General features: G+C 52.7%; 1 protein-coding gene across 10 annotated transcripts in view; it reads right to left on the bottom strand.

The window, feature by feature from the left end:
- fkbp6 (FKBP prolyl isomerase 6) overlaps positions 1–13,558 on the bottom strand; it is an 87,976-nt gene extending 74,418 nt beyond the window's left edge. For 9 of the 10 annotated variants that reach the window (XM_059973093.1, XM_059973089.1, XM_059973090.1 and 6 more), the window contains exon 1: positions 13,392–13,558. In XM_059973093.1, coding sequence (XP_059829076.1) covers positions 13,392–13,398 — 7 coding nt within the window. In that variant the 5' untranslated portion in view covers positions 13,399–13,558. The remainder of the gene's footprint in view (positions 1–13,391) is intronic. The other variant, XM_059973091.1, reaches the window with a different exon arrangement.
- Between the last annotated feature and the right edge of the window lie 7,444 nt (positions 13,559–21,002).

Here is a 21,002-nt window from a genome sequence, read left to right as displayed (position 1 = left end):
GCATGTCAGATTCCTTTTGAGTGAAATTGTACCAGCCTGAACTGTAGACCATTATAAGAATCCAGTAATGACGGGAGGGCACATATCACACAAAAAGTAGCCTTTGGGTCTATAATCCATGCCATAGGAGGCACTTAACTGCATTGGCTTGTCAGAGAGATTGGAAGCATTACCATTGACAGGCACAACAAACGGTCCTTTAATAACTGAAAGTAGTCAACATACATTCTCTTGAAAAGAGATGGGTACAACATGTTTAGACCATAGCTGTACACAATTATGGCCTCCATTCCTCATACATAGACCAAGACATTGAAGATCTTGATCAATTCCCTTCGTATGAACACCTCCCGCGTGCCGAGTGCCCCCATCACACCTCCCGCGTGCCGAGTACCCCCGTGATACCTCCCGCGTGCCGAGTACCCCGTCACACCTTCAGTCAATGCTCTGGGCCGCATTCTGGCACCTTGACTCACCAACAGCCAATTCAGCTTTCACCAAAGGGTCTTCACACCCCCACATGATTGGATGTCTGTTGTAACATTTGCAGTCTGTCTCAAAGTAGCTTCAAAGGTAAATGATCAGAGTGAAACAGCTGGTAATGAGAGACTTCTGAAAGCGAGCGAGTCCAAAACTGATGGCCAGAACCCGTCAAAAAGTGAATAACATTTCATGCGTAAGGGGTTCCATTGGTCAATCTGACTTCTGTTTGTCATGATGCACCACAACAGGATTCACTTGTTCACTCGACATAACTCTCATGCACTCCAGGCCTCCACTCTCTACAATAACTACAAATACTGGTCAACCTGATAAAAATTGAGCAATACTGCAGTATCCCCGGAAGAGAAAAGCATGGCATCGGCTGTCAGATCTCTTGCACTTTTCTCTAGACAGATCTCAGCCATTCACGCCAGTTCAGAAAATCAAACTGACAACTGCAGATTGCATAAATGCACTTGTTACATTACGGCTGGACATTGTGGCTCTATAACCTGTCAAGCACTGCTTTCCATCTCTGTGGCAACAAGGAAATCCTCCTGCTTGTTCAAACACCTCAGGATTCCTTTCAGCTTTTCACCCATTGCAAAGGAAAAGATTTCAGGGGCCAACTTTATCCCATATGGTAAACTGGTGTAAGTATACAATCCTTAGTGTGTCAAACATGTGTAATTTTGGCTTGTAACACATGCAAGAAGGCAGGATAATTATTTATGCTAAACCTGGAAGCTCCTTCTAACCTGCACGATGGCAAATAAATCACAAAGCAAGTTAGGTGAAATAAAGAGAATAACCTCACAAATCCAGTAAAGGGACAGAAGCTTCACCAAAATCAATTCCATCTTCGATTCAAAGATAAGCACGTTTGAGCCAGCAGTCCGGGGATCTCTAACGAGCCCCACGAAGCATTATTGACTGACTGAAAAAAAATGGGCAGCATAAAAACCGCTAAAATAATGCAGAATGAAGGACTCTTGGTGAGGGAAGAGATTGACAGAGATCTTTTTGTCCTCACTGGTCACAGGAGTAACAGAGGATTGTTACAATTGTTGAACAAATGCTGCTCTTTGTTTAAGAAATGTAATAGGGATAATCCAGGGAATTACAGGCCAGTGAGTCCTATGTCAGTGGTGGGCAAACTAATGGAGAGGATTCTTAGGAATGGGGTTTACGAACATTTGGAAGAGCACAGTCCTTATTAGGGCCAGTCAGCTTGGCTTTGTTAGGGGCAGGTTGTGCCTTAAGTGGCTGACTGACTTTTCCCGGGAAGTGACAGAACAAACTGATGGAAAGTAGAGTGGCGGATGTGGTCTATATGGATTTTAGTGAAGTGTTAGACAAGTTTTCCCATGGAAGGCTACCGAGGCATGGAATCCATGGAATTGGCTACATGGATTCGGAATTGCCTTGCCCACAGAAGGCAAACGGTGGCAGCAAATGGAGCACATTCTGCCTGGAGATCTGTGGCTAGTGGCAATCTGGAACATCTGCTCTTTGTGCTTTGTCGGTAGAGTACAAGTTTAACTGCAGATTCTTAGCAGACTGGAAGAACAGAGGGATCTTGGGGTCCAAGTCCATTGATCCCTCAAAATTGCCATGCATGTTGATAGGGTGGTTAAGAAGGTGTATGGTGTGTTGGCCTTCAATAGTCAGGGGATTGAGTTCAGCAGCAAGGTCATGTTGCAGTTCTATAAAACTCTGGCTAGACCACACTTGGAGTATTGTGCTCTGGTCACCTCATTACTGGAAAGATATGGAAGCTTTAGAGAGGGTGCAGTTGGGATTTACAGGGTGCTGGCTGGATTAGAGAACATTTGCTATGAGGAACGGTTGAGTGAGCGAGGGCTTCTCTCTTTGGGGCAGAGGATGAGAAACAACTTGCTATTGGTGAAGAAGATATGAAGGATACGCACACACTGTACTACTGCCATAAAGATAACCCATTTCACAACATAAGCCAGTCATATTAAACCCAATTCTGTTTCTGATCTTCTGCACCACTACAAGTCACCTTTCATCCTCCTTCACTCCAAAGAGAAAAGCCTTAGCTCGCTTCAGCCTTTTCCTCACGACATGCTCTCCAACCCAGGCAGCATCCTGATAAATCTCCTCTGCACCCTCTCTCCACCTACAGACTACACGTTGCATACAGCTTCACATAATGATCACAGACAGAGGTTTAAGTGTCGTAGATAGGAATTCAATGCATCAGTTTATCAGCAAAGGTCTTCATTGGACCAGAGAGAGTGCAGTATAGAAGCTGAGCTCACTGTAATGGTTTCCTACTTTGTACTAGACTATAGACGACTTGTCATATAAAAGCTGGTAATACGGAAGCAGAGGAACCAGCTCCCCATAATCTTCAATCTACTGAATTCATCCTGAGTTGCATTCCAGACCTTGGGCATGCAAAAGTCTGGAAAAGAACTCAGCTCTTCACACCACACATGCTGTCTGACCAGATGTGTTTTATTTCACATTCAGAGATGCATGATTTTTTAAATTGTTTTTTTAGTGTCTTAGGTATTTTTTCTACAGTTTAAGATCTTGCCACTGCCTTTTCAAACATTATAACCTAAGCTGGCACCATGTTGATTAAAATTAAGCAAATGCATTATTTATAAATAAGGTCTTATTATACTTTATTTGAAGATGTACGGCTTACTTCAGCCGTGATTTCTAACAGCCAAATCGCTTTTCCCGAGCGGATAAGGCTGGATTCAGCAGAGACATTTCTCAGGCATTCCTCCCAAAAGCAACCTTGTCCAATAGCCCACATTTGAATTTCAGTCAATACAGGAGATTAGCTGGAAATCTCTCGTTGAATTGGAGTAAAGAAGCTTCGATATTGACATTAACTCCACATTCAGTGCCACTATTTGGCATCATTTACCGGTGCTAAACAATGAAGAAAAGATCAGCATTTATTTCCCGTAGGATTCAGATATTCCCTCAACCAAGGAAATTTGATTAGCTCGTACTGACCTATTAAATAGTGCATTAGAAACGGTTCCTGATAATTAAGTGATGTTAATCCAGCAAATGAGAATGAAGCCATTTTAATCTCCACATTTAGTGCTGTCAATGACTGTTTTAATTAGATTCCCAACACCCAAGTCTTTTATTCCCCCTACCCCTCCTGTTGGGTTTTACCTGCTGCATTAGTTAACAGTACGAAACCTCCGCACCATTTAAGTGGGAACTGTTAAGGTGCAGCACAACCAGTGTCAGATTCAAAATTCCCAGAGAGGGAAAAACACACATCAGTGTAGAGCAGGTCAGTCACAGTATGGAAACAGTCCCTACCACCCACGTACAGCAGGCCAGGGTCAGGGTCAGAGTATACAGTGTGGAGACAGCCCTATCACCCATGTATAGCAGGCCAGGGTCAGGGTCAGAGTATACGGTGTGGAGACAGTCCCTATCACCCATGTCAATAGTGGTGCCCCCACCAAATTGGTCCCATTTGCCCACATTTGGCCTAAATCACTCTAAGCTTTTCCTATCCATATAATTATCCAAATGTCTTCTGAATGTTGTTATTGTGCCTGTCACAATCAGCAGCTCACTCCATACATGCACCATCATGTGTGTGACAGTGAATCTCTTTCACATCTCACCTTCAACTTGAGCTCTGGGCAGAGGACTCCATGCATCCACCTATCCACTCCGCTCGTGATATTATACATCTCTAAAGTCACCGCTCAATCTCCTCTGTTCCAAGAAACATTCCTAGCCTAGCCAACCTCTCTGTATAACACAGGCCTTCGAGCTCTGGCATCATCCTCAAATCTTCTCTGCACTCTTTTCAGCTTAATGATGACCTTCTCAAAACAGGACTTCCAAAATCTCACTACTACCATCGAGCAGGGGGTACAGGAGCCTGAGGTTTAACACTAACTGGTTCAAGAACAGTTGTTATCCTACAACCATCAGGCTCTGGAATCAGTGTGGAGAACTTCCCTCAGCTCAACACTGAACCGTCTCCAGCATTGTGAGCAAGTTGCTCTGGATTTCCAGCATCTGCAGAATCTCTTGTCCACATCTACAGACTCGCATTCAAGAACTCTACAATTCGTGTTTGTATTTTTTCATCTTTATTAATTGCATGATTTGCCTTTTTCTGCACATTGGTTGGTTGTTCAATCTTTGCTTATGTATAGTTTTTCATAAATTTTATTGTATTTATTTATTTTCCTGTAAATGTCTGAAAGAAAATGAACTCAAAGCAGTATATGGTGACATACAAGTATTCTGAACTTTGAAAATCATGCTCAAAACTCCAAGTGCTTCCTCAGTAAGGGCAGAACTTGTAGCATTGTGTATGATATTCAACAGCCTGACTAACGAAGACCAGCAATGTCAGACGCGTTCTTTACTACCACGTTTATCTGTGACACAGCTTTCAACATACTATGTACTTGAACTCCTTGGTCCTTCATTTCCACAGCATTCCCCAGGGCCTGACCATTCACTGTACATCCTATCCCTCCTCTCACATTCCAAAATGCAACCCCTTGCACTTACCTGAATGCAACCCTCAGCACACATACCCCGCTGTAATGTTTGATAACCTTCCTGCCCTTCTACAGATATACAGACATATACAAGTCAAGTTACAATTTACATCTCCGGAGCCTCCAAATCTTCAGGCTTGTATCAGAAGTGTTCACAACGACGGAATAATTCACATTCATCGGGACACTGCAGTGGTGGCTGCACAGAAGTAATCACTGGGGATATTAACATCAAATTTCTACTTCACAAAACATTCAAGAAGGGATACAAGACGGTTTGATTGACAGGGACATTGAGGACGTCGGTCATGTTACTAAAGTCCTCAGAAAAGTAAACCAAAGTTGGCAATCCAAAAATACATGAAGCCTTAAGCTCCTTTAGAATCCACCTGTGGTGCTTCTGCTTTATGTCACATCTCAAGCAGTTTGGTTTTCAATCACCTTTCCATAAAGCCAGAAGACACAGGAGCAGAATTAGGCCATTCAGCCCATTGAGGCTGCTAGCCATTCCTTCATGACTGATTTATTATCCCTCTCAACCCCATTCTCCTGTCTGCTCCCCGTAACCTTTGACACTTGGACTGATCAAGAACCCATCAACCGCCACTTTAAATATGCTCAATGACTTTGTCTTCGCAGCCATCTTGGCAACAAATTCCATAGATTCACTACCCTCTGGATAAAGAAATTCCTTTCAAAGCTGTGCCCTCTGGTCCTAGACTTACCCACAATGGGAAACATCCTCTCTACATCCACTATTTAGTCCATTCAATATTTGATACATTTCAATGAGATTCCCTCTCACTCTTCTAAACTCCAGTGAGTACAGGCCCAAAGTTTAATTAAAACTCAAATCAGACAACCTTAAGGTAACTATGACAATGAAAGGTAAAAAAGATTTCTATAATTTATTTCCAAACTTGTGGCAATATTGGACAGGCACATGGGACCCTCCCACCACACCCATTAGTGATACAGCTGTCCAAGCTTCTTTCTCACAGCTGGGGTGACCTGGATCTAACCCTCACCCTGGATGTACTTTCTGTGGATTTCACACATTCTCCGTGACCATCTGAGATTCCTCGGAGAGTACTGTCCTCCTTCAAAGACAGTCTTTCTTCCCAGATACATCAAGGTATTCATTAGCCACAGCAAAGTGTCCCTAGTCCATAGGTAAGTGCGACAATCCTTTTGTCACGGGGTGGGTGGGCAAAGAGTTGTTGGGAATTGCAGGAGCACAACAAGATTAATGTAAACAGGTGGTTGAAAGTTGGAGTGGACTTGGTGGACCAATGTGCAAGTTCCCATGCTATTGGAGCCTGTGGTTCACGTAACCATGCATCAGCCCAGGTAAAGGAGCTGAAGCTTAAAACAATCCTTATAACTGGCCAAAGAAAAATGTGAGAAAGGTTGCCATGGCTTCCTTCTGTTGTCCTCTGTACATGTCCTTTGTAGTACATGGTGGGGTTGAATGTACACGACAGCTGGTCAGGAATCTGGGCCAGACACAACGGTCACCTCTGTGAATTTCTATTAACTGGCCGCGCACTCCAAGGAAGTTTCAATCATTATGCTGCAGCTTTCAGATCCCAGACACTAAAAGTAAGCTTTTGTCTGGAAAAAGGTATACATTAGTGTAACTGGAAATTGATTTTACAGTTAAAAAGGTTATAGAGGGCTGATATTGATTAGTATGATGTGTAATATTTGTGGCACCAAATATTTTGCATTTAGCGCGACACTATTACTGCCTGGAGCATTGGAGTTCGGTATTCAGTCCTGGTGTTCTCTGTTGGAGTCTCTACATCCTCCCCGTGGAACGTGGGGGGTTTTCTGGCTCCTCTGCTTTCCTCCCACATTTCAGAGACGCACTGTGTAGGTCATTGTAAATTGTCCTACGATTAGATTAGGCTTAAATCAGGTTGGTGGGGGGGGGGGGGGGGTCACTGGGTGGTGCAGTTTGAAATTCTGGAAGGGCCGATTCCGCACTGTATCTCCAAATAAAATAAATGAAAATAAGATTAAATGCCCTTTGTTGGTGAACAAGCACAATCACACTTCATTATCACAAATATAATTTATTTAAACACCAGTATACAAGTACATTGCAAACATTGACCAAAATGGACAATCTTGAAATTTAGCTCCAGATTGGCAAGTATGACATTGTGGCCATCTCTGAAACTTGGCTAAAGGATGACTGCCATTGGGAGTTGAATGTCCAAGGATATACGGTGTATCAGAAAGGTAGGTTAGTCGGCAGAGGGGGTGGTGTGGCCCTGTGTATAAGAAATAATATTAAATTATTGGAAAGGGATGATGTGGGATTGGAAGGTGTAGAGTCTCTATGGCTTGCGTTAACAAATGACAGTTGTATACAGTAACTAACAGCAGTTGTATACAGGCCTCCAAACAACAGCTGGGATGTGGATTACAAATTACAGCAGGAGATAGAAAAGGTGTGTCAGAAGGGCAATGCCATGATAATCCTTGGGGATTTTAACATGAAAGTGGATTCGATAAACCTGGTCAGTACTGGACCTCGAGAGAGAGAATTTGTAGAATGTCTAAGGGGTGGCTTTTTAGAACAGCTTGTTGTTGAGCCCACTAAGGTTGGGTGTTGTACAATGATCCAGAGGTGATAAGAGAGCTTAAGGTTAACGAACCCTTAGGGAACAGTGATCACAATATGATCTGAGTTTACTTTGAAATTTGAGGAGAAATTAAAATCCAATGGGTCAGTATTTCAGTGGAATAAAGGAAATTACAATGGTATGGGAGGGGAACTGGCCAAAGTTGACTGGAGAGGGACACTAGCAGGAAGTACAGCAGAGCAGCAATGGCTGGAGTTTCTGTGAAAAATGAGGGAAGTGCAAGACAGATATATTCCAAATAAGAAGAAATTTTCAAATGGAAGAAAGACACTTGTTATATACCCCCAGGGTTCATTTTTTCTGTGGACTGTCACTTTAAAATGCTAAGAGAATGAGACTGACTTTTAGACACGGTTGGATTTCTACTGACTGCAAAGTTGCTTGGTTACTATGGTGACAGAAGTGGAGCTATTTGATGGCCAATGAATGTTTATGGTTTCTCGCGGCTTGTTTTGAATATACAAAAGACACACAGTTAGAGTCAAGATGGATTTGATCAATGAGTCGGAGAGAGTCAGTCGGTGGTTTAAACTTCCAGTAGCCCAAAAGGGGCAAGTTGAGATCGATCCTGAGTATTGATAAATGACTCTCACAAGCGCTGCAACTAGAAGAAGTTTGCAGAGAAGACAGGAAAGGAGAGGAAATTTTGAAACAGAAAAAACCTGGTGACAAAGAGATCACTGTTTGGACTCTCTCTCTAAGTAGCCGGTGAGGGTGAGTCTGATTCCATTCGAATATGAAAGTGTGACTGTCACATAGTTAATCCATAGGAGTGGGTTCTCTAGCGAGGGAAAACCTTTGTGAATGCCACATGTATGTTTACCCTTTGTCTGGGTGTGGTAGTTCACTGAAGGCACCCCTGTGGTAAATCCCTGTTGGAGTTATTACATGTTGTGGAACTGGGTAAGTGGCCATCACGTTGTGTGTGACTGGGGTAACCTTGTGGAATCTACTGGTGTGTCAACCCTTTCCTGGATAGTGGTTCCCTTGAAGATGGTCCCCTTTGTGATGAGCTACCGCTGGTGATATTTTGTGTGAGGATTCGGAGGACAATGGGAAGATCGACAACGCCTGTTTGTTTGGATTACAAATATCTCTTTCTCACTTCAAATTTTGTGGACTGAATTGAACAGAACTTTCTCACCACATCATCGTAAGGCTGTAACTCTTGCCACCTGAGCTTGAATAAGTTTGGGAACTTTATTTACACACTTATATATGCATAACACTGCTAACACTTGATTTACCTGGTTTAAGTTACTATATGATGTAATTACTAATAAAATAGTATTTATTAACAGGAAAACCAGACTCCAGGTGTGTTCTATTGCTGCTGATACTTTTACAGGGTTATGTGTATGTAACAGTACTGTGGCTGACAAGTGAAGTCAGAGCCAAAGTAAAAGCAAAAGAGAGGGCATACAAGGAGGCCAAAGCTAGTGGGAAGATAGAGGATTGGGAAGCTTTTAAAAAAAATTACAGAAGGAAACTAAGAAGATCATTAGGGAGGAAAAGATGAATTATGAAAAGAAGCTGGCAAATAATATCAAAGAAGATACTAAAAGCTTTTTTAAGTATATAAAAGGTAAAAGAGAGTCAAGGGTAGTTATAGGAACAATAGAAAATGATGCTGGAGATATTGTAATGAGAGACACAGAGATGGCAGAAGAACTGAATGCATATTTTGCATCAGTTTTCACAGTGGAAGACATTCCCGGACATTCAAGAGTATCAGGGAAGTGAATATTACGATTAAGAAGGTGCTCAGGAAGCTTAACGGTTTGAGGGTGAATAAACCTCCTGGACCTGATGGAATGCACCTTTGGGTTTTGAAGGAAGTAGCTGGAGAGATAGTGGAGGCATTAACAATGATCTGTCAAAAATCGATTCTGGCATTGTACTGGATGACTGGAAAATTGCAAATGTTACTCCGCTATTTAAGAAGGGTGGGAGGCAACAGAAAGGAAACTATAGACTTGTTAGCCTGACATCAGTGGTTGGGAAATTATTGGAATCAATTGTTAGGGATGAGATTATGAAATACCTAGAGGCAAATGACAAGATAGGCGAAAGCCAGCATGATCTCTTGAAAGGAAAATTCTACCTGACTAACCTACTGCAATTTTTAAAGGAATTTACAAGCAGGGTAGACAAAGGAAATGCAGTAGATGTGGTGTACTTGGACTTTTAGAAAGCCTTTGACAAGGTGCCGCACACAAGGCTGCTTAGCAAGACAAGAGCCCATGGAATTACAGGGGAGTTACTAGTAAGGGTGGAGCTTTGGTTGATCGGCAGAAATAAAGGATTCCTATTCTGGCTGGCTACCCAGTGAAGTTCCACAGGGATCGGTGTTGGGACTGCTGCTTTTTACAATATATGTCAATGATTTGGACTACAGTATTAGTGGATTTGTGGCTAAATTTGCTGATGATATAAAGATAGGTGGAGGAGCAGGTAGTGTTCAGAAACAGAGCAGGTAGAGAAACAGAGAGCCTGCAGAGAGATGTAAATAGTTTAGGGGAATGGGCAAAAAGGTGGCAATTAAATACAATGTTGGAAAGTGTATGGTCATACACTTTGGTGGAAGAAATAAATGAGCAGACTACTATTTAAATAGGGAGAGAATTCAAAATGCACAGATGCAAAGGGACTTGGAAGTCCTTGTGCAGGATACACTAAAGGTTAACCTCCAGGTTGAATCAGTGGGGAAGGCGGCAAATGCATTGTTGGCATTCATTTCTAGAGGCATAGAATATAAGAGCAGGGATGTGATGTTGAGGCTCTATAAGGCACTTGTGAGACCACACTTGGGAGTATTGTGTGCAGTTTTGGGCTCCTTATTTTAGAAAGGATATACTGACATTGGAGAGGGTTCAGAAAAAATTCATGAGAATGATTCCAGGAATGAAAGGGTTACTGTATGAGGAATGTCTGGCAGTTTTTGGGCTGTATTCCCTGGAGTTCAGGAGAATGAGGGGGGATCTCAGAGAAACATTCCTAATGTTAAAAGGTCAGAACAGATTAGATGTGACAAAATTATTTCCCATGGTAAGGGAGTCTAGGGCAAGAAGGCATAACTTGAGGATTGAAGGACGTCCATTTAGAAGAGATGCGGAGAAATTAGTTTAGTCAGAGGGTGGTAAATCTGTGGAATATGCTGCCATGAGAGGCTGTGGAGGCCAAGCAATTGGGTATATTTAAGGCAGAGATAGATAGGTTCCTGATTAGCCAGGGCATCAAAGGGTATGGGGAGAAGGCAGGGGAGTGGGGATGACTGGAAGAATTGGATCAGCCCATGAATGAATGGCGGAGCACACTCGATGGGCCGAAGAGCCTATTCCTGTTCTTTTCTCTTATGGTCTTAAACCAGGAAATGGTTCTGTTAAACTGTGTTGGGGCAGTGATTGGACAGGTTGGGGGACCCAAGGGTCATTAGGCACCATCTGGATGGAACGTGCATGTCAGAATTGTAGTTATGTGCCCAAAGCATGAATCCCAACCTAAAATCTCCCTCAAAATGTGCTTCTAGCAGGTAATCTAGATTTAAGAGACCAGAATGGTTATATTTAATACAAAATGTAATGTTTATATTTAATGCAAAATGTTCTTTAAAAAACACAGCCTACGAAGTGAGGCATGAGATATTACCCCAGTTATTGTCACCAAACTAACTTCACCCAGACGCTGAAGGAGTCTCACATTCTTGTGTCACACTGACTTAGGCTAAACTTTTACACCAAACTGTGGAAAATTGTAAGGCTCAGTGAGATATATATCTATTTTTTTTAATTGAGACAAAAACAGAGAGAAGAAATGGAGGCAGAAGCAGATGCTCTGCGAGACACCAGCATCACCCATCCCATCTCCCCTATCAAACAGGGTCTCAGCATCAAACTGGTGTGTCTAGCTAGATATGCATATCTGATATGGGGGGGGGGGGGGAGGGAGGGAGGACAGCGGGAAGTATTCACTGATTAAATTACCATTTTCACCCATGTTAGTTTCACCTCCAGATTACCGATTAAAGACCCAGTACAATGAGTATGACTAACAATAGATCACAGACAATGTTGAACAGAAAATCATTCTTCTAAACTAGAGGCTTTGCTAACCCATGATAGAATGGCAGTTTTGCTGTGCACGGAACATGAAACAGACTGCTCCCAGTTCTCAGAGGGTGAGCACACGATGGCAAACAGCTCCCAGGCCTTTCATCCAGCCCGTCAACTCTCAGCACCCACCACAACGCTTTCAAGGAGGCTCCAGCTTTACACCACTTTCGTGGACCCTTGCTCATGAGTTTATGTGAGTGAGGGGGAATCAGAGGGACACGGTGTGAGTGAGGGGGAATCAGAGGGACACGGTGTGAGTGAGGGGCGAGTGAGCAGAGGGACACGGTGTCAGTGAGGGGCGAGTGAGCAGAGGGACACGGTGTCAGTGAGGGGGAATCAGAGGGACACGGTGTGAGTGAGGGGGAATCAGAGGGAAACGGTGTGAGTGAGGGGCGAGTGAGCAGAGGGACACGGTGTGAGTGAGGGGGAATCAGAGGGACACGGTGTGAGTGAGGGGGAATCAGAGGGACACGGTGTGAGTGAGGGACGAGTGAGCAGAGGGACACGGTGTGAGTGAGGGGCGAGTGAGCAGAGGGACACGGTGTGAGTGAGGGGCGAGTGAGCAGAGGGACACGGTATGAGTGAGGGGCGAGTGAGCAGAGGGACACGGTGTGAGTGAGGGGGAATCAGAGGGACACGGTGTGAGTGAGGGGCGAGTGAGCAGAGGGACACGGTGTCAGTGAGGGGGAATCAGAGGGACACGGTGTGAGTGAGGGGCGAGTGAGCAGAGGGACACGGTGTGAGGGGCGAGTGAGCAGAGGGACACGGTGTGAGTGAGGGGGAATCAGAGGGACACGGTGTGAGTGAGGGGGAATCAGAGGGACACGGTGTGAGTGAGGGGGAATCAGAGGGACACGACGTGAGTGAGGGGGAATCAGAGGGACACGGTGTGAGTGAGGGGGAATCAGAGGGACACGGTGTGAGTGAGCAGAGGGACACGGTGTGAGTGAGGGGGAATCAGAGGGACACGGTGTGAGTGAGGGGGAATCAGAGGGACACGGTGTGAGTGAGGGGGAATCAGAGGGACACGGTGTGAGTGAGGGGCGAGTGAGCAGAGGGACACGGTGTGAGTGAGGGGCGAGTGAGCAGAGGGACACGGTGTGAGTGAGGGGCGAGTGAGCAGAGGGACACGGTGTGAGTGAGGGGCGAGTGAGCAGAGGGACACGGTGTGAGTGAGGGGGAATCAGAGGGACACGGTGTGAGTGAGGGGGAATCAGAGGGACACGGTGTGAGTGAGGGGGAATCAGAGGGACACGGTGTGAGTGAGGGGGAATCAGAGGGACACGGTGTGAGTGAGCAGAGGGACACGGTGTGAGTGAGGGGGAATCAGAGGGACACGGTGTGAGTGAGGGGCGAGTGAGCAGAGGGACACGGTGTGAGTGAGGGGGAATCAGAGGGACACGGTGTGAGTGAGGGGGAATCAGAGGGACACGGTGTGAGTGAGGGGGAATCAGAGGGACACGGTGTGAGTGAGGGGGAATCAGAGGGACACGGTGTGAGTGAGGGGGAATCAGAGGGACACGGTGTGAGTGAGGGGGAATCAGAGGGACACGGTGTGAGTGAGGGGGAATCAGAGGGACACGGTGTGAGGGGCGGCCCTTTCTCACCGGCCATGCGGGGTTTCTGCTTCCACACACCCGGGAGTCTCTCCAGCGGCTCCGACACGACGTGCAGATGCTCTCCCGGCCTCGGCTCCGCCAGCCACTCCCTCCGCTCGGCGGCACCTGAGGGAAACAAACTCCCTTCCCCTCACAAGCTGACCCCTGACCCTCCCGTCCACGTGACCACCTGCCGCGCCGCCAGCTGCCGTTCATTGGGGATTATTTTAAAAATTCAAATGAAACGTTTTATTACGTTCACAAACGGAGAAGTGTAAATGTGATGTCTAGTGACAGAGCGACGCCGTCAAACTTCTCTGTAAAAGCCATTAGACCGGTCTGACCCGTGACCCCGGGGTCAGAGAGACACGGCCGGTCCATCCCGGGCGGGGTTCACACCCCGTCCACAGCGACCCGGAGGCTCTGGCACCCGCCTCGGACCCCCTCCCCCGGATCCTCTAAACCCCCCTGGACCTCCACACCCCCTCCCCCGGATCTAAACCCCCCTGGACCTCCACACCCACCCCCTCCCCGGATCCTCTAAACCCCCCTGGACCTCCACACCCACCCCCTCCCCCGGATCCTCTAAACCCCCCTGGACCTCCACACCCCCTCCCCCGGATCTAAACCCCCCTGGACCTCCACACCCACCCCCTCCCCGGATCCTCTAAACCCCCCTGGACCTCCACACCCCCTCCCCCGGATCTAAACCCCCCTGGACCTCCACACCCACCCCCTCCCCGGATCCTCTAAACCCCCCTGGACCTCCACACCCACCCCCTCCCCCGGATCCTCTAAACCCCCCTGGACCTCCACACCCACCCCCTCCCCCGGATCCTCTAAACCCCCCTGGACCTCCACACCCCCTCCCCCGGATCCTCTAAACCCCCCTGGACCTCCACACCCCCTCCCCCGGATCCTCTAAACCCCCCTGGACCTCCACACCCCCTCCCCCGGATCCTCTAAACCCCCCTGGACCTCCACACCCCCTCCCCCGGATCCTCTAAACCCCCCTGGACCTCCACACCCCCTCCCCTGGATCCTCTAAACCCCCCTGGACCTCCACACCCACCCCCTCCCCGGATCCTCTAAACCCCCCTGGACCTCCACACACCCTCCCCCGGATCCTCTAAACCCCCCTGGACCTCCACACACCCTCCCCCGGATCCTCTAAACCCCCCTGGACCTCCACACCCCACCCCCCGGATCCTCTAAACCCCCCTGGACCTCCACACCCCCCTCCCCTGGATCCTCTAAACCCCCCTGGACCTCCACACCCACCCCCTCCCCGGATCCTCTAAACCCCCCTGGACCTCCACACACCCTCCCCCGGATCCTCTAAACCCCCCTGGACCACCACACACCCTCCCCCGGATCCTCTAAACCCCCCTGGACCTCCACACCCCACCCCCCGGATCCTCTAAACCCCCCTGGACCTCCACACCCCCTCCCCCGGATCCTCTAAACCCCCCTGGACCTCCACACCCACCCCCTCCCCCGGATCCTCTAAACCCCCCTGGACCTCCACACCCACCCCCTCCCCCGGATCCTCTAAACCCCCCTGGACCTCCACACCCACCCCCTCCCCCGGATCCTCTAAACCCCCCTGGACCTCCACACCCCCTCCCCCGGATCCTCTAAACCCCCCTGGACCTCCACACCCCTCCCCGGATCCTCTAAACCCCCCTGGACCTCCACACCCCCTCCCCCGGATCCTCTAAACCCCCCTGGACCTCCACACCCCCTCCCCCGGATCTAAACCCCCCTGGACCTCCACACCCACCCCCGGATCCTCTAACCCCCCTGGACCTCCACACCCCTCCCCCGGATCCTCTAAACCCCCCTGGACCTCCACACCCCCTCCCCCGGATCCTCTAAACCCCCCTGGACCTCCACACCCCCTCCCCCGGATCCTCTAAACCCCCCTGGACCTCCACACCCACCCCCTCCCCCGGATCCTCTAAACCCCCCTGGACCTCCACACCCCCTCCCCCGGATCCTCTAAACCCCCCTGGACCTCCACACCCCCTCCCCCGGATCCTCTAAACCCCCCTGGACCTCCACACCCCTCCCCGGATCCTCTAAACCCCCCTGGACCTCCACACCCCCTCCCCCGGATCCTCTAAACCCCCCTGGACCTCCACACCCCCTCCCCCGGATCTAAACCCCCCTGGACCTCCACACCCACCCCCGGATCCTCTAACCCCCCTGGACCTCCACACCCCCTCCCCCGGATCCTCTAAACCCCCCTGGACCTCCACACCCCCTCCCCCGGATCCTCTAACCCCCCCTGGACCTCCACACACCCTCCCCCGGATCCTCTAAACCCCCCTGGACCTCCACACCCCTCCCCGGATCCTCTAAACCCCCCTGGACATCCACACCCCCTCCCCTGGATCCTCTAAACCCCCCTGGACCTCCACACCCACCCCCTCCCCGGATCCTCTAAACCCCCCTGGACCTCCACACACCCTCCCCCGGATCCTCTAAACCCCCCTGGACCTCCACACACCCTCCCCCGGATCCTCTAAACCCCCCTGGACCTCCACACCCCACCCCCCGGATCCTCTAAACCCCCCTGGACCTCCACACCCCCTCCCCCGGATCCTCTAAACCCCCCTGGACCTCCACACCCACCCCCTCCCCCGGATCCTCTAAACCCCCCTGGACCTCCACACCCACCCCCTCCCCCGGATCCTCTAAACCCCCCTGGACCTCCACACCCACCCCCTCCCCCGGATCCTCTAAACCCCCCTGGACCTCCACACCCCCTCCCCCGGATCCTCTAAACCCCCCTGGACCTCCACACCCCTCCCCGGATCCTCTAAACCCCCCTGGACCTCCACACCCCCTCCCCCGGATCCTCTAAACCCCCCTGGACCTCCACACCCCCTCCCCCGGATCTAAACCCCCCTGGACCTCCACACCCACCCCCGGATCCTCTAACCCCCCTGGACCTCCACACCACTCCCCCGGATCCTCTAAACCCCCCTGGACCTCCACACCCCCTCCCCCGGATCCTCTAAACCCCCCTGGATCTCCACACCCCCTCCCCCGGATCCTCTAAACCCCCCTGGACCTCCACACCCACCCCCTCCCCCGGATCCTCTAAACCCCCCTGGACCTCCACACCCCCTCCCCCGGATCCTCTAAACCCCCCTGGACCTCCACACCCCCTCCCCCGGATCCTCTAAACCCCCCTGGACCTCCACACCCCTCCCCGGATCCTCTAAACCCCCCTGGACCTCCACACCCCCTCCCCCGGATCCTCTAAACCCCCCTGGACCTCCACACCCCCTCCCCCGGATCTAAACCCCCCTGGACCTCCACACCCACCCCCGGATCCTCTAACCCCCCTGGACCTCCACACCCCCTCCCCCGGATCCTCTAAACCCCCCTGGACCTCCACACCCCCTCCCCCGGATCCTCTAACCCCCCCTGGACCTCCACACCCCCTCCCCCGGATCCTCTAAACCCCCCTGGACCTCCACACCCCTCCCCGGATCCTCTAAACCCCCCTGGACCTCCACACCCCCTCCCCCGGATCCTCTAAACCCCCCTGGACCTCCACACCCCCTCCCCCGGATCTAAACCCCCCTGGACCTCCACACCCACCCCCGGATCCTCTAACCCCCCTGGACCTCCACACCCCTCCCCCGGATCCTCTAAACCCCCCTGGACCTCCACACCCCCTCCCCCGGATCCTCTAAACCCCCCTGGACCTCCACACCCCCTCCCCCGGATCCTCTAAACCCCCCTGGACCTCCACACCCACCCCCTCCCCCGGATCCTCTAAACCCCCCTGGACCTCCACACCCCCTCCCCCGGATCCTCTAAACCCCCCTGGACCTCCACACCCCCTCCCCCGGATCCTCTAAACCCCCCTGGACCTCCACACCCCTCCCCGGATCCTCTAAACCCCCCTGGACCTCCACACCCCCTCCCCCGGATCCTCTAAACCCCCCTGGACCTCCACACCCCCTCCCCCGGATCTAAACCCCCCTGGACCTCCACACCCACCCCCGGATCCTCTAACCCCCCTGGACCTCCACACCCCCTCCCCCGGATCCTCTAAACCCCCCTGGTCCTCCACACCCCCTCCCCCGGATCCTCTAACCCCCCCTGGACCTCCACACACCCTCCCCCGGATCCTCTAAACCCCCCTGGACCTCCACACCCCTCCCCGGATCCTCTAAACCCCCCTGGACATCCACACCCCCTCCCCCGGATCCTCTAAACCCCCCTGGACCTCCACACCCCCTCCCCCGGATCCTCTAAACCCCCCTGGACCTCCACACACCCTCCCCCCGATCCTCTAAACCCCCCTGGACCTCCACACCCCACCCCCCGGATCCTCTAAACCCCCCTGGACCTCCACACCCCTCCCCCTGATCCTCTAAACCCCCCTGGACCTCCACAACCCTCCCCCGGATCCTCTAAACCCCCCTGGACCTCCACACCCCCTCCCCCGGATCCTCTAAACCCCCCTGGACCTCCACACCCCTCCCCCGGATCCTCTAAACCCCCCTGGACCTCCACACCCTCACCCCCCGGATCCTCTAAACCCATCTGGACCTCCACACCCCCTCCCCCGGATCCTCTAAACCCCTCTGGACCTCCACAGTCCCTCCCCCCAATCCTCTAAACCCCCCTGGACCTCCACACCCACCCCTCTCCCCGGATCCTCTAAACCCCCCTGGACCTCCACCGCCCTCCCCCGGATCCTCTAAACCCCCCTGGACCTCCACACCCCCTCCCCCGGATCCTCTAAACCCCCCTGGACCTCCACACCCACCCCCGGATCCTCTAACCCCCCTGGACCTCCACACCCCCTCCCCCGGATCCTCTAAACCCCCCTGGACCTCCACACCCCCTCCCCCGGATCCTCTAAACCCCCCTGGACCTCCACACCCCCTCCCCCGGATCCTCTAAACCCCCCTGGACCTCCACACCCACCCCCGGATCCTCTAACCCCCCTGGACCTCCACACCCCCTCCCCCGGATCCTCTAAACCCCCCTGGACCTCTACACCCCCTCCCCCGGATCCTCTAAACCCCCCTGGACCTCTACACCCCCTCCCCCGGATCCTCTAAACCCCCCTAGACCTCTACACCCCTCCCCCGGATCCTCTAAACCCCCCTGGACCTCCACACCCCCTCCCCCGGATCCTCTAAACCCCCCTGGACCTCCACACCCCCTCCCCCGGATCCTCTAAACCCCCCTGGACCTCCACACACCCTCCCCCGGATCCTCTAAACCCCCCTGGACCTCCACACCCCACCCCCCGGATCCTCTAAACCCCCCTGGACCTCCACACCACTCCCCCGGATCCTCTAAACCCCCCTGGACCTCCACAACCCTCCCACGGATCCTCTAAACCCCCCTGGACCTCCACACCCCCTCCCCCGGATCCTCTAAACCCCCCTGGACCTCCACACCCCTCCTCCGGATCCTCTAAACCCCCCTGGACCTCCACACCCTCACCCCCCGGATCCTCTAAACCCCTCTGGACCTCCACACCCCCTCCCCCGGATCCTCTAAACCCCCCTGGACCTCCACACCCCCTCCCCTGGATCCTCTAAACCCCCCTGGACCTCCACACCCCTCCCCGGATCCTCTAAACCCCCCTGGACATCCACACCCCCTCCCCCGGATCCTCTAAACCCCCCTGGACCTCCACACCCCCTCCCCCGGATCCTCTAAACCCCCCTGGACCTCCACACACCCTCCCCCGGATCCTCTAAACCCCCCTGGACCTCCACACCCCACCCCCCGGATCCTCTAAACCCCCCTGGACCTCCACACCACTCCCCCGGATCCTCTAAACCCCCCTGGACCTCCACAACCCTCCCACGGATCCTCTAAACCCCCCTGGACCTCCACACCCCCTCCCCCGGATCCTCTAAACCCCCCTGGACCTCCACACCCCTCCTCCGGATCCTCTAAACCCCCCTGGACCTCCACACCCTCACCCCCCGGATCCTCTAAACCCCTCTGGACCTCCACACCCCCTCCCCCGGATCCTCTAAACCCCCCTGGACCTCCACACCCCCTCCCCTGGATCCTCTAAACCCCCCTGGACCTCCACACCCCTCCCCCGGATCCTCTAAACCCCCCTGGACCTCCACACCCTCACCCCCCGGATCCTCTAAACCCCTCTGGACCTCCACACCCCCTCCCCCGGATCCTCTAAACCCCCCTGGACCTCCACACCCCCTCCCCCGGATCCTCTAAACCCCCCTAGACCTCTACACCCCTCCCCCGGATCCTCTAAACCCCCCTGGACCTCCACACCCCTCCCCGGACCCTCTAAACCCCCCTGGACATCCACACCCCCTCCCCCGGATCCTCTAAACCCCCCTGGACCTCCACACCCCCTCCCCCGGATCCTCTAAACCCCCCTGGACCTCCACACACCCTCCCCCGGATCCTCTAAACCCCCCTGGACCTCCACACCCCACCCCCCGGATCCTCTAAACCCCCCTGGACCTCCACACCCCTCCCCCGGATCCTCTAAACCCCCCTGGACCTCCACAACCCTCCCCCAGATCCTCTAAACCCCCCTGGACCTCCACACCCCCTCCCCCGGATCCTCTAAACCCCCCTGGACCTCCACACCCCTCCCCCGGATCCTCTAAACCCCCCTGGAACTCCACACCCTCACCCCCCCGGATCCTCTAAACCCCTCTGGACCTCCACACCCCCTCCCCCGGATCCTCTAAACCCCCCTGGACCTCCACACCCACCCCCCCTCCCCGGATCCTCTAAACTCCCCTGGATCTCCACACCCACCCCCCTCCCCCGGATCCTCTCCCTCTGGACCTCCACACCCCCTCCCCCGGATCCTCTAAACTCCCCTGGATCTCCACACCCACCCCCCTCCCCCGGATCCTCTCCCTCTGGACCTCCACACCCCCTCCCCCGGATCCTCTAAACCCCCCTGGACCTCCACACACCCTCCCCCGGATCCTCTAAACCCCCCTGGACCTCCACACCCCCTCCCCCGGATCCTCTAAACCCCCCTGGACCTCCACACCCATCCCCCGGATCCTCTAAACCCCCCTGGACCTCCACACCCCCTCCCCCGGATCCTCTAAACCCCGCTGGACCTCCACACCCCCTCCCCCGGATCCTCTAAACCCCCCTGGACCTCCACACACCCTCCCCCGGATCCTCTAAACCCCCCTGGACCTCCACACCCCCTCCCCTGGATCCTCTAAACCCCCCTGGACCTCCACACCCACCCCCCTCCCCGGATCCTCTAAAACCCCTGGAACTCCACACCCCCTCCCCCGGATCCTCTAAACCCCTCTGGACCTCCACACCCCTCCCCCAGATCCTCTAAACCCCTCTGGACCTCCACCTCCACACCCACCCCCGGATCCTCTAAACCCCCCTGGACCTCCACACCCACACCCCTCCCCGGATCCTCTAAACCCCCCTGGACCTCCACACCCACCCCACCTCGGATCCTCTAAACCCCCCTGGACCTCCAGACCCTCCCCCGGATCCTCTAAACCCCCCTGGACCTCCACCACCACCCCACCCCCCGGACCCTCTAAACCCCCCTGGACCTCCACACCCTCCCCCAGATCCTCTAAACCCCCCTGGACCTCCACA

Source organism: Hypanus sabinus, chromosome 6 (genome assembly GCF_030144855.1).
Source record: "Hypanus sabinus isolate sHypSab1 chromosome 6, sHypSab1.hap1, whole genome shotgun sequence".
Lineage (NCBI taxonomy): Eukaryota > Metazoa > Chordata > Chondrichthyes > Myliobatiformes > Dasyatidae > Hypanus > Hypanus sabinus.
The sequence above is the reverse complement of the archived record's forward strand: the minus strand, read 5'-3'. Positions and strand labels throughout refer to the sequence as shown.